The 12,415-nt window shown below is 43.8% G+C and overlaps 1 protein-coding gene across 3 annotated transcripts in view; it reads right to left on the bottom strand.

Annotated features, from left to right (window-relative positions):
* Nucleotides 1-11,375, bottom strand: part of SYT9 (synaptotagmin 9) — a 69,218-nt gene extending 57,843 nt beyond the window's left edge. The window contains exon 1 of one of the 3 annotated variants that reach the window (XM_066551178.1): nucleotides 11,188-11,374. In XM_066551178.1, the coding sequence (XP_066407275.1) occupies nucleotides 11,188-11,335 (148 nt within the window). In that variant the 5' untranslated portion in view covers nucleotides 11,336-11,374. Of the gene's footprint in view, nucleotides 1-11,187 lie in introns of all 3 variants that reach the window. The other 2 variants (XM_066551179.1, XM_066551180.1) reach the window with 2 other exon arrangements.
* Nucleotides 11,376-12,415: the final 1,040 nt, after the last annotated feature.

The raw sequence follows: 12,415 nt of genomic DNA on the forward strand, positions 1-12,415 counted from the left end.
AAAGAGAAAAGGATGGAGGGACTGCACAGTTTCTTTGTCTCTCCATCTCCTGTACAGCATATGTCACAGCAGATACTGTCAATAGGGCTGGGGAAAAGAAGCAGACAATGGAGAAAGAAAAGCAAAGGGAAGAGAGCTGTTAAATTTACCCTTGGCAAAAGCACCCCACAAAGGCAGCAAGACCATCCTGAGAGGAAATCCAGCGTGGGAGAAAATTTGGGATGCTGCTCAAGAGAACAGGACCTGGTGAAATAAAAGGCAGTCCTGATTTGGGGTTTTGAATTCCCTAATTCCCCTCCTCCCTGGCTCTCATGATTTTGAATGAAACATTAATACTGCTTCAGATGCTTCTTCCCTCCAAGGCCAATCAGCTGCTCGGCAGGGCGTGAAGCGGTTGTTCATTTGAACAGCTAATGAGGGACTGGAAGGACAGAGCTGATTCTGAGGCTTTTCCAGCACTGCTGAAGCTCACATTTGTCTTGACACACAGGGAATGACCTGAAGAGCCTCTCTTCACTTTGGAAGAAGAGGAGTGGTGTGTTAATTCTGAGTAAACAACTCTGAGTTGTCAGAAGGGATAATTTTTCACGATATGGCCGTAAACATCCAGTTTTGAGACTGGAGTAGACGCCTCGTCCTGCCTAGTGCCATGGCAACAACTACCACTGTAAATCTTCCACAGAGAGAGGGGTGCAGAAAAAAGGGAGGTAAAACTGCCAAATGACAAAAAAATGTTAGATCCCAAGCTTTCCATTTTAACAAAATTACTGCTTCATCTCAGTGCGCCGAGCCATTAGGATAAGAATGAATCCCGAGACTGAATTTTGGATGTTCCTGAGGGTGAAAAACTGCTTCCCCCTAATCTGGGAAGGAAAGAAAAGCTGAAGTGGCTGAAGATGCTGCTGGTCCTGTTGCAATTAAGGTCTGTTCTGGTTTCCAGCTCCCAAGAAAAGGAGAAAAAAAAGGAAGAAAAATCCATCAAAAGAAGAAAGAGCAGTTTTTGTTCACAGTGCTGGGTCTGACTTGTAACACTACAGAAGGACCTATAGAGTAATCACCATCCAATCTCTCTGGCAAACCTATACCTGTGCACTGCTATTTTGGGAACTGCTTTTAGCTATTTTATCATCACTGGCTCCTAGCAGCAGCAGGAAAGAAATCATCTTGACTAGTCAATTTGCTCTTTATAACACAATGACAACAGAACAAGAGACAGGTACAGAACGAATAAGGTAGGCAGGAACAAGACATTAACTTGAGAATGAGAGCAGATATAAAAATGTTACACCTTCTGCAGCTAAGAGAAGCTGGCAGGAACAGTGATGCTGCTGCACAGGGAAGAGTCAAGGTGACAGCTTTTCCAAAATAGGGGAAGCCACAATGGCCAAGCCTTCTCTTTCCTCATTAGCCACAGCCCAAATGTCAGCAGCAAATCCTGATTTCTCAGGCTGGCCTAGAAAGCTACTGAACCCACAAAAAACCCACCAGCCAACAAACAAACCAGTGAGAGGACCCCAAGACAGACAAAGAATTTGGACAGATCTGCTTTATCAATTTTTTTTTCCTACATTAAACTCCACAAAGAAGCTCAAAAGGCTTCAAAAATCAGGACAAAAAGAGGCAAGTTTTAGTGTAATATAAAACAGAAATAGAAATTCTTACAACAGAGTTATAACCACAGCTTTTCCTGTCCACTATGTCCCCACAAGCAGGTCCCCAGAACCCCAAACTTCACCTCTGCTAACTCTAATTTCCAGGTGGCAGCAAGTCAGCTTGGTGCTCTTTGGTCCCTTAGGAATATGAGTTTTATCTCTCTCTTCAGAGGTCTGGCTGCCTCTTCTGCTCCCCAGGTCCATCTCCTGAGCAGAATGGGTAACAGGCACCAATCCTGTGCCTGCTGCACCTTTGTGAAACATCCCTGAACTTGGAAAAAACAAAACAAATGGACAAAACTGGGCCAGCCCCTCACCTTCTGTTTACCTGCTAAGCCTAATTTCTCACCTCTGCTTTTTTTGTTTTTTAACTCATTAGTCATCTTTAATGTTTGTCAACTTAAAATGAAAACAAAAAAGGAAGAAAAGTTTACATTAGACTTTTATTATCACGGATATATCACTACCTTAGTGGCATCTGGAGAAATAGTACCCTTTCTTGATGCATGATCTACTGCAGGAGAGAGCACAATCACAGAAGAAAACAAAATTTGAGCACCTGATTTAGATTTGTGTCTTGTATTACCCCGAGTAAATTGGTATAGCTTAAAAAAAACAGAATTGTACTGATAAGAGAATTTTTTCTTTAGAGTTTTACATATTTTTGAAGCAATACCAGCTCTGTTTTGTCTTGTATTTAATTGCTAATGGACCTAAAATCTCTTTACAGCAGGTAATGCCACTGCTACACATATCCTACATCAGCCCTACTAGAGGGAATAGGAGAGCACTCAGCAAGAACAACTCAATACCTGCTGCATTTTCCTGCAGCCAGGCTCAGGAAAGTCTCTTTTCCTTTCTGCTGTGCAGAGAGAACTTAGCATAATGAACACTTGAGATCAGCCTGTTCAGGGTAGGCTTTCCAAAAAGAGATGGAATCACTCGGCATCAATCTTATCCATTTCACTTCTCTAGGGGGAAAAAAATAAACTCCTCTTTTAAATGGGCAAAACATCTGCTAAAAATGGAAACGGAAGATCATAAGACTGCTGGTCTCATTGATCATTTCCTAATTTGCATTGTACATTCCTTTCTGTACTAGTGGGATAGTTTGTACGGAATTACAAGTTGCAATTATTTATAAAATCGGATAGATGTGAGAAACAGCTTTTGGAATGTCTTAATGTGTACTGGTGAAACCATGAACTCCATAGCCATGAACCTCCTGCAAACAACAAAAGAAGGAGAAAGTTTTAAAAAGGAGCTCTAAAGGAATTTTATACAGCTGCAGACAGATGCCCAGTGAGACAAGAAGTCTGTAAGATGGGTCAAACCTTATGTACTGATTGATTACACAGCTACTGAAACTCTCACTGCATTCTGAAATACCACAAAATGTGAGAAGAAAAACAAACTATATTGCTGAAGTCAGACAACTAAAACAGAGATGAATTAAAGAGATTAAAAATAGGGCAGTAAATAAAATGAGCTGCTGCTTGAGAAAAGGAGTGGGAACACCCCAAGGGGCAAACACATGGAACATTGGTGTACATACACATATAATTTAGAAAAGGGATGGAGAAACCAGGCACAAAGTAACCTGGATGGGAGTGATGAAGACTGGTTTACCAGAAGAAACTTTCAAAGATAAATATTAAGGGTTTTGTATACACACAGGAAAGGTCCGTCACAGCTGGAAAGGAAATATTTAGGGAGTTTCACAGACTGTAAAATAGAAAGAGATATTCCAAACAACTCCCTGATGGACATGCAATGAACTGAAGAAACTTATATCCAAGGGAAGTCAGCAAGGCTTTCTAGTGTGCATGTGAAACTCAACAGGAACAAAAAGAAAGTGAGAAAGTCTCCCGGCAGGAATTATCCTATTTCAAATCCTCATTATTCTTATTTCAAAAAGAAATCTGGAAGGTTTTTGAAAAAGCTGTTTGAAAGTTTTAACTCCAAAATCATTAGTGCCTGACTTTTTTTTTGTCAGCATGGTAGATTTACAGCAATAATCTGGAAGCTTTTTCTGACAGAATTATAGACTCTTCCAACCTTTAGCTTTGGTAGACACATATCACCTTTAAATTGGCTTAAAACACACACACACACATGCCAGTTTTGACTGCACCTCCTGCATTTCTGAATTCCAGCTAACCTTGGGAGATGCACAGGATCAAATCCTGCAGTGTACATGGCTGCGAGAGGAAGCCAAGCTGATCTCACTGGGCTAATGAATGCCTAAATCCAAAAAAAGAGAGGCAGCTGAACGTCTTGAGCAGCTTAAGCCACACAATACCCAGTGTGATCACAATAGGAAATGTAAGAAATGTGCAAACCACCACCTGTTATGCACAACAGCTTATTTCTGTACTCTCCAAATAAATGGATCACATATTTCTCTACTTAACAATACTACAAAGCATGCAAAAAAGATTGATCTTGTAAAATGATCAACTTTAGGAACTGCAGTTGCAACTGACAGCATCTGTAATTAATTATTCTACATTTTTATCCCTTGGACTAAAATTTTGTTAGCAATATGAAAAAGACATAAAGCTTTAGGTCAAAATAATCTCTCTTTATCGCTTTGGTTTAAATAAAGCCACAGAAGAGCTTAAATGAATGACAAAATATAGCAAAAAATGTACAGTGCAATGTTCTTAAGTACAGCTTTGCACTACATCAACAATGATCATTATTTTCAGTGGGGGAAGAGCTAAACCCTAGAAATGTGGTTTTAAACAAAAATATATAAATTGCAGTTTGTGCTCAGCCTCTACATATTGCACATCAAAGCTGGTACAGAGCTGCACAGCCTTGAGACTGAGTTTAAGCAGATCTGCTGTTATGACAGCAATAATTTTGGACTTACATTTCTAGGTCTCTGAATTGTCAGTGTAATTAAACTCACACAAATTAGTTTGGAAAGGAATTTTCCAGAAAGCTATCTGGGGCAACATGTGGCTGATCATTTGTACTTGGGTCACTAAATGTGTGGATCACACAAATACCTAACAATTCAGTATTCTACCATAGTAAAACTCTAAAAGTGTCATTATTGTAACACAAGTTAATGGGTTTTTTAGGAATTAATAACCCATAAATCTCTTACAGCAACACCTCTGCTTAAGCAATCAGAGCTTTTGGTGAAAAATGTAAACTGTGGCCTGTACAAAATTTTGGATAATTCTAAGGAAAGCATAGTTAGAAAATTATTTCCCTTCTCCCCCCATCTAGGAGAAATGTGCAAACCCTATTGAAACAGGAGGTGTGAGAAATGCAGTGATCAAGATTTAGTGGCAAAACCAGTTTGTATGTACAAGGCCTAAATTAACCTATTGCTCTTCATCAGCAGAATTGGCACTTGGGACAAGAATTCAGGTATAAGACAGACTGTATTCAGTCTAGGCATTCTAATTTTCTAAGGTCATTACTCTTCAGTCTGTTTTCAGTGATAGACATTTTTGTTACTCCGAGTTGAAAATAACCCATTTTCCATAATGTTCAATGCACACTTGCATAAACTGTGTGGCTGCAGAGATAACTGATTCCTGATTCAGTTAGCATGTTATTCTAACTTACAGCATGACTTTACAAATGGGCTTGCAATGACTTCAGGAAATAAGTATTATTTTTATATATGTGTCGTATATGAGTAAACACATTTTTATATATGTGTCGTATACGAGTAAACAACATTTATATATATATGTCATATTTGAGTAACACACATTTTTTTCTGTTAAATACAAAGAGGTGTAGTTGGCATCAGTCTACTTAACACAGTGTTACACATCGTTGTAGTTTCAGGGTATAATGCAGACTGTGAACAACAAACATTTGGTGAAATCCCCATGTAAGTGAGGACTAAAACCAAAATGGAAATGGAAGCCCCTACTTTCCACACCGGTACTGAATCTGGATGCAGAGGCCAAGAAGGGCTGGAAGCCACCTTCCTCTTTCCTTTTTCTCATAGACTTGAAACATTTCTGCTCCCCACAGTGTCCAGGAGCAGCCATGGGACAGCAGCAGAGTGAGATTTGGTCACAGGTACTACAGAAAACCTTCTCATGTTTGGCTTCTCAAGGTAAAGTGCAGCTGCTCTGCATGTCTGGAAGATAGAAAGTGATCTCAGTGGAGCAGGGCTCTTTCATATCTGAAGAGTATTTAACATGACTGTGTTCCAGCCTGATCAAAGCTCAGTTTTATCATGAGGAAAATCTTTGTAGTCGTCCTTTTCTCTAGTTCTGAAGAGTAAGTCATCACTTAACACCTATAATTTTTTAGGTTAGCTGCAAAAGAACAAAAATGCATTCCAAGAAAATGTTATATGTGGTGATAATAAATTAAAATCTTTACTTTTATTTAACTTGATTTATCTTAATTATAGTTTCAAGTCATTATTAAGCACACAGGTAGTCCCTTTGAACATGATTTGCTCTTTTCTACAATTTGTTTCAAAATTTAGCTATCTGTTTAAAACCGATTTCCAAGCAGAAAAACAATATTAAACTCCTCCAGTATGACAGGAAAATCTCTCAGAGCCTCTTTGTTTAGAGGGAATTAAACTAGCAGAGCATTTTAGAATTCAAGCAACAGGAAGTAATTGTTTTTACCTACTTCAAACTTGTTTCTGACTTTTCAAAAGAGAAAATGAATACCTATTTTTGGTCTTAAATACATAACATCACTGTATTTTTTTCAACTCTTGAAAGAGCACTTTGGTTCTCAAAACCCAAAGGAATTTGGGCCTCACATGTGCTCATTTATTTGACCTCAAAAGAGGAAATATGATTTACACTTGTCCTCTATCCTACAAAGTCTTGCACTAGTGGGACACATTGAGTACCATCAGGAAAAGAAAATTTAAAAATATGGAGAGCAACAGCTCACAGTGAGGAAAATAAAATGAAAATGAAAAAACCTACTGGAAGTTATTTCACCCACTCAAATGTTTTTCATGTCTTTAAAACTTGCAAATGCTTTTTGAATTTATCTAGATGAATCTAGATGCATTTAATGTCTTGATGAAACTCCGCAGCTTGTTATGCTCCTGGAAAATTTTGGGGGTGAGGTGGAAATAAATCAGGAAGCAATTTAAGGTAAAAAAATTTTAAAATACCTTTTTAAGGAACCAAACTACTTTCTGAAGACAGGTTTTGTTTTTAAACTCAGTTCTGAATTAAAGGGTAACTTTCTGAGGTACAATTTAATTGCAAGTGTTAGCTTTCTAGGCAATGAGCAGTCTACTGGAACAACACCCTCCACAGAAAACCTGGGCTCTCACATTCCACAAGAGGGCTGGTAGGCCATGCTCTTTGGCTTTCTTTTCTTTGTGCTTTTCTCTGTCCTGAACCTGAAAGTAGACATCAAAAAGTAAAGTACTGATTCATAAAATGCGTAAATTCTACTGCAAGACTATAACTGCTGTTTCTCATACATTTTGCCTTCAATATCCATCCCATTTCCACTCCCAGATTTTTTAATTTCTTGACTGTCAACTATCTTTAGCTCTATCAAGTACTAAAATCTAGCTTTCTGCCGCTGTGAAATAATTATCTCATACTTATGACCTGTAAAACACTTTATGCCATTGCTATGCCCACAATATTCACCATGTATTATGTTTTAGCATCTATTAGTCAATTTTAAAGAATGTAATTAAGAGTATTATAAGACCTTGATGGCTCATCCTCAAGATGTGCAACCCAAAGCAACAGAAAACTTTACTTTTTATTTATATTTATATAATTTTTCCACTACAAAATTAGTGAAAAATTCACTATGGTTAGTGGCCTGGACTTTGTTAGAACCCTTATTTCATAAACAGCTTTTTTGTCCTAATTCTTCTTTTAATGGTCAGTCTCTCTATCAAGATTTTCTGCTTTCATGATTTTGCTGTTGTTGTTTTGGTTTACTGTATTTCTCTTTTTTGACACATTCAAGGAATTCTTCTGCTTATTCCCCCTCCACAATATTTGCTTTATCATGTATCATGGGGTGAATATTCCATGATCTTGAGTGATTGCTTTTAAATGCCCATATGACAAACATTGTTTTTACTTGACTATCTCTGAGAGGTCCATCTGACTCTCCTTTATGAATGTATTACATACCTGATGTGTTCAGACATTGCAATTCACCCTTATGAAGCCCTTCAGTGATACAGAAATATTATTGACATTTTACAATGGAACAGAAAACGAGTCAGCTTATTAAGGTATCTAAATGCTTAAGGATGCCTTTTGGGGATTTTCAAGGTTGGTCTGACATATAACTCTTATTGAACTAATTGAAGATTTTTCACTAAATGCCTAATTTGCATTTTTAGTTTTCTGAAAAGCTTTAAAATCTGACTCACTCGTGTCACCCTTGAAATCCAGTGGACCAGCATGTTAAACCCAGATCTCATTAACCCTTAAACTCGTGCTCGAAGCACGTGCAGCACTCCCCACAACAGGGGAAAAACGCTGAAATACCCTGAAGAACTGAAAAATAAAGATGTGGCACACACCACAGGCATGCAGTCCCCTCCTGGCCTGAATCAGGAATGGATCTCCAGGGATCTGGCTGCTCCGTTCTGGGGCTGAGGGGCACTGGGAGGCTGAGTTTGGACACAGATGCTGGCACCAGGCTCAGCAGCCCTTCAGCTCCCTCCTTCTCTAGTTAGGTCTGGGTTTTTTCCAACAACTTCTGACAGGGGACAGAGCCAACATCCATGAATGGCTTCAACTAAAAGTGCTGCAGAATTGTCTGTACCCACCATGGATTCAGGCAAGTGTCCACTTCATTTCAGAAACACTTTTCAAAGCACGTCCCCATGCTCTAATTTCTTCACAATACCTGGTCATGTACCTCATCAGCTACTTAATCATGCACTCTTCTCCACTCTGACACTGAAGATCATTTTAGATTGCTGTTTTGGGTGGCCTAAGAGCCAGTTACTCAGTTTGACTCAAGCACATCACCTTCACAGCTCGGGGTTGGAAGCTGGAGCAAGGACAGCTTCATCTCTTGCTCGGTTCTCCACAATCATGCACTTTTGCCCAGCTCTCCACAATCATTTACTTTTCTCCACTCTGATGCTGTAGATCTTTTTAGATTGCTGTTTTGGGTGGCCTCAGAGCCAGTTACCCAAGCACATCACCTTCCCAGTTCGGGGTTGGAAGCTGGAGCAAGGACAGCTCCATCTTTTGCCCAGTTCTGGTAAGGAGACGCTGTCCTTCAGCACCACTTTTCTCCACATCCCTATTCAGGCCTCTAGTGGCTGGAAAGGTAATGGATCAGCTGCCAGGGCTTTTTTAAGGCCGTTTTGCCCTTGTTAAGTCAATGAAACTCACTACACGCAGCAAGCTGGGTTCGGTCAGTGTTATTTACTTCCCTTTAACTCTGAGTCGTATTGCTTCATTTTGGAAGTCATGTGTACTGCCTTCTTACAGCCCACAGCACCACAACCAAGGACCAGATAAACAAACCATGGGGACAGCCATACTGAGGTAAGAAATATATTTTAATCAAAGAAATATGAGATTAGGTAAATGAAGGAATTCCCGACGTGACCACCTCACAGAACTATTTCCCAAGTCAGGGTTTATGGGTAACATGTTGCCTGCTAGACCCTCTGAGACTGGCTGCAGCTGCAAAAATAAAAACGTTCAGATGGAGGCCAATGGGAAGATGCTGCCTGCAGCATAATTGCTCAGTGTTGTTGCACATTGGCTGGCAAAGGTTAGGGACTGCTGCTCGGTGTAATCGAGCAGGTTCAAAACAACACCGGAAGGCTGTTGTGTAATAACAGTTCAAGCAAAACAGGTAGAAATAAACACACTTTTTCTTTTATTTTTTTCTTTTTTTTTTTTAATCATCTTTAGGTAGAGGTGATAAATTTTTACTGAGCACACCGTGTTTTAAAATCACTCCCAAACAGATGCCAGGTATTCTTTTTGCCTGAGGCTGATGAAAGAAAAAAAAAAAAAAAAGCAGGTAGCTTCTGAAAGAAATCTGAAAAGCTGTTATCCAAGTGGTGGAGGTTAAAGTCTCCATATGCATTTCAAGTAGTTTTGTATCCAAAGCGAGCACTGATTTAAGCAGACGGCTTTGGAATCATGACCTGATACGCAAATACATGACTGATCCTTTAGTAAATGAAAATTACAGAAAATCACAGGTGTCTGTCCTAAAATTACTGCTTATATGAACAAAATAATTAAATCTGCCTATATGAATCAAACAATTAAATTTGTCTACTTTTAAAGAAACCCTATCAAATATTGCATGAATCACTCCAATTTGAATATTTTAAGTAGTGAAAAGCCAGAATGGCTGCAAATAGCTTTGGATACAAGCAAACTGAATGATGGAAAATTCCTTATTCATTTGTTGTGACAGCACATCTTTTTCTTCCCTTGAGTATTTTTTTATTTAGTTTCACTTATTTTCTCCAGGCCTCCAGCATATCCAAGGATTTGTCAGGAAGTTGCCCTCTGAGTGTTACTTCAGGCTACTGAATTACAGAAAAGTGTCATTAGACTGCCCTGTGCTAAATGGAATGATTTATTTCAGAGAATAATGAAGCAATGAATACTGTGCTGTGATGACTTGCTGATCAAACAGCAAGGCTTCCCAGTACTGCAAACGTTTATCAACTTCTGTCTTAACTCACTAAATTTCTCCCCATACTTAGCAACCTCAACTTGATGATGTAAAAACAAATATAATAAGCTCCTAATCTAAACTGCAATTTGCCCTTATCTGGCATCCAGAGAGAAATCCTCAATCTTTTCTGCTTTTGTCCAGCTGGAGCTCAGCTTCCTTATGAGAAAGCTCCCTTAAGTTAAAGTTTTTAAGTAAAACTGCTATGCCACGATGTGGAAGCCGTAACCCTGACAAACACACACAAACCAACCCAGCGTACATTCTGTCAGACCCGCAGCCCCACATCTGCTACAGGAACGCGAAGAACACTCTTGTTTAGCTTGCGACACACGGAACCGGGGAGTTGCGTTAAACCGTGTTTCAGTCAAACGGAGATGCGAGGCGCCTGGCGCTTCACCCGGAGCTCCGGGAGGGCCGGGGGAGCAGCGGGGGAGCAGCGGGGCAGCCCCGGGCCGCCCGCACTGCAGCAGAGTCCCGGCGGTGCCGGCCAGGGCGGCTCCGACCCGCTCCGGGCGGCAGCACCCGCGCAAAGTTGCGCGCCCGCCCCCCGCGCTGCCGCACCCGCCGCGGGCTCGGCGAGCGCTGCGGGCTCGGGCTCGCATCTCGCCCAGCGGGCTCGGGCTCGCATCTCGCCCAGCGCCGGGCGCTAAAACCGAGCCTGGCGGCACCGAGCCCGGACCGGAGTCCTCCCCCAGCAAACCCGCCCGGCCCCGCGGCCCCGGAGCATCCTCCCCGCCACCTCCTTCCCTGCGCCGGCAGGCCTCTCCCCGCGGCTCCGGCAGCCCGGGGATGCTCGGGGGAGCTCGCCCTCCTCCCGCAGCCGGGGCCGGAGGGAGGCCGCCGGTGCCCGCGCCCCCGAGGGCGGCGGCCGTACCTGAGTCGCTGAGGCGGGGCCGCGCTCTGTCCCGCAGGTAGTAGATGAAATCGCGGCAGTTCTCGTTCTCCACCGCCCCGACGGAGCACAGCTCGGCCAGCAGCTGCAGAGCTTTCTGGCAGATCTCGTCCTCCCTGTCGCCGGGCATCGCCCCGCAGCATCCTCGGGAGCGGAGCGGAGCCCTGCGGTCAGGCGCCGCGCCGCTGCCCGCCGCCCGCCTGCGGCCGCCGCGCCGCCGCCCGCATCCTCCTCAGCCGGCGGCGCCCGCCCCGCCGGGCCGAGCCGGGCCGGGCCGGGCCGGGCCGGGCCGGGCCGCCCGCCGCTCCCCGCGGTGCCGCGGCCGGGGCCGCACGGGGGTCCCACCAGTTGAACGCGAGGGCGGGGAGCGCCGGCGCCGCGGCCGCCCAGCCGCGCTGGCGCAGCGCTGCCGGCGGGGGAGCGGGCGGGGGCCGCCGCGCCCCTCTCCGCCCCGGGGGCAGGACCGGCCCGGGCCCCCAGCGCGAACGCCACTCGGGGGAAACTTCAGAGGCGGCGCCGGGGCTGGCGGAGCGCGGGTCGTGACGGACAGCGCCCCGTCCCCTGCCTCCCCATGGCGGGCAGGCCCGACCCTCCGCCGGCTCGTCCCGGGCCGGGCGCCCTTGCGGCTCGGTGCCCGCTCCTGCTCCGGGGCGAGCCCGTTCGCTCGGCTGGCGGACTGCGAGCGAACGCCTCGCTATCCGGAACGCGCGCCCTCGCAGCCGGGAGGGGAAAGTGTTAGAGATGCAGCCCCGGCGGAGCGGCGATCTTCGTTCAGCGGATTCGTACGGACGGGTTAAAAAGAGTTAAAGCACGGCTGAGAAAGCTCAGGCACCTGAGAGCCCGGCAGAGCCGGAGGGGAGGGCAGGAAGGCCTTGGCGGAGGAGGAGGGGGCTGAGGAGATGTCTGCCATTAGGCATGTTTATCCTGACAAGTAGGAGATTCGTAAGGTGCTGCTTCGCTTTCTGGGTTTGTAGGCTGGGAGGCTGGTGGGTGTCATGAAGGGAAAAGCTGAGAACTGGCTGCTCCATTTAACTTCATTTCTTTTTTCTCTGTCTCTCCCTTTTATAATACTTCAGGCAAATATCAAAGGCCAGGGTAAGCTCGGGAAGTTCAGACTGGTGTGGATGTTCAGCCTCCTGTTTAAAGACTGCTGATAACGGTTCTAGAAATAGCATCATCTTCTAGTAGACGCTTTTTTTCTTCTTAAAGA

This window comes from Molothrus aeneus, chromosome 6 (assembly GCF_037042795.1).
Source record: "Molothrus aeneus isolate 106 chromosome 6, BPBGC_Maene_1.0, whole genome shotgun sequence".
NCBI lineage: Eukaryota > Metazoa > Chordata > Aves > Passeriformes > Icteridae > Molothrus > Molothrus aeneus.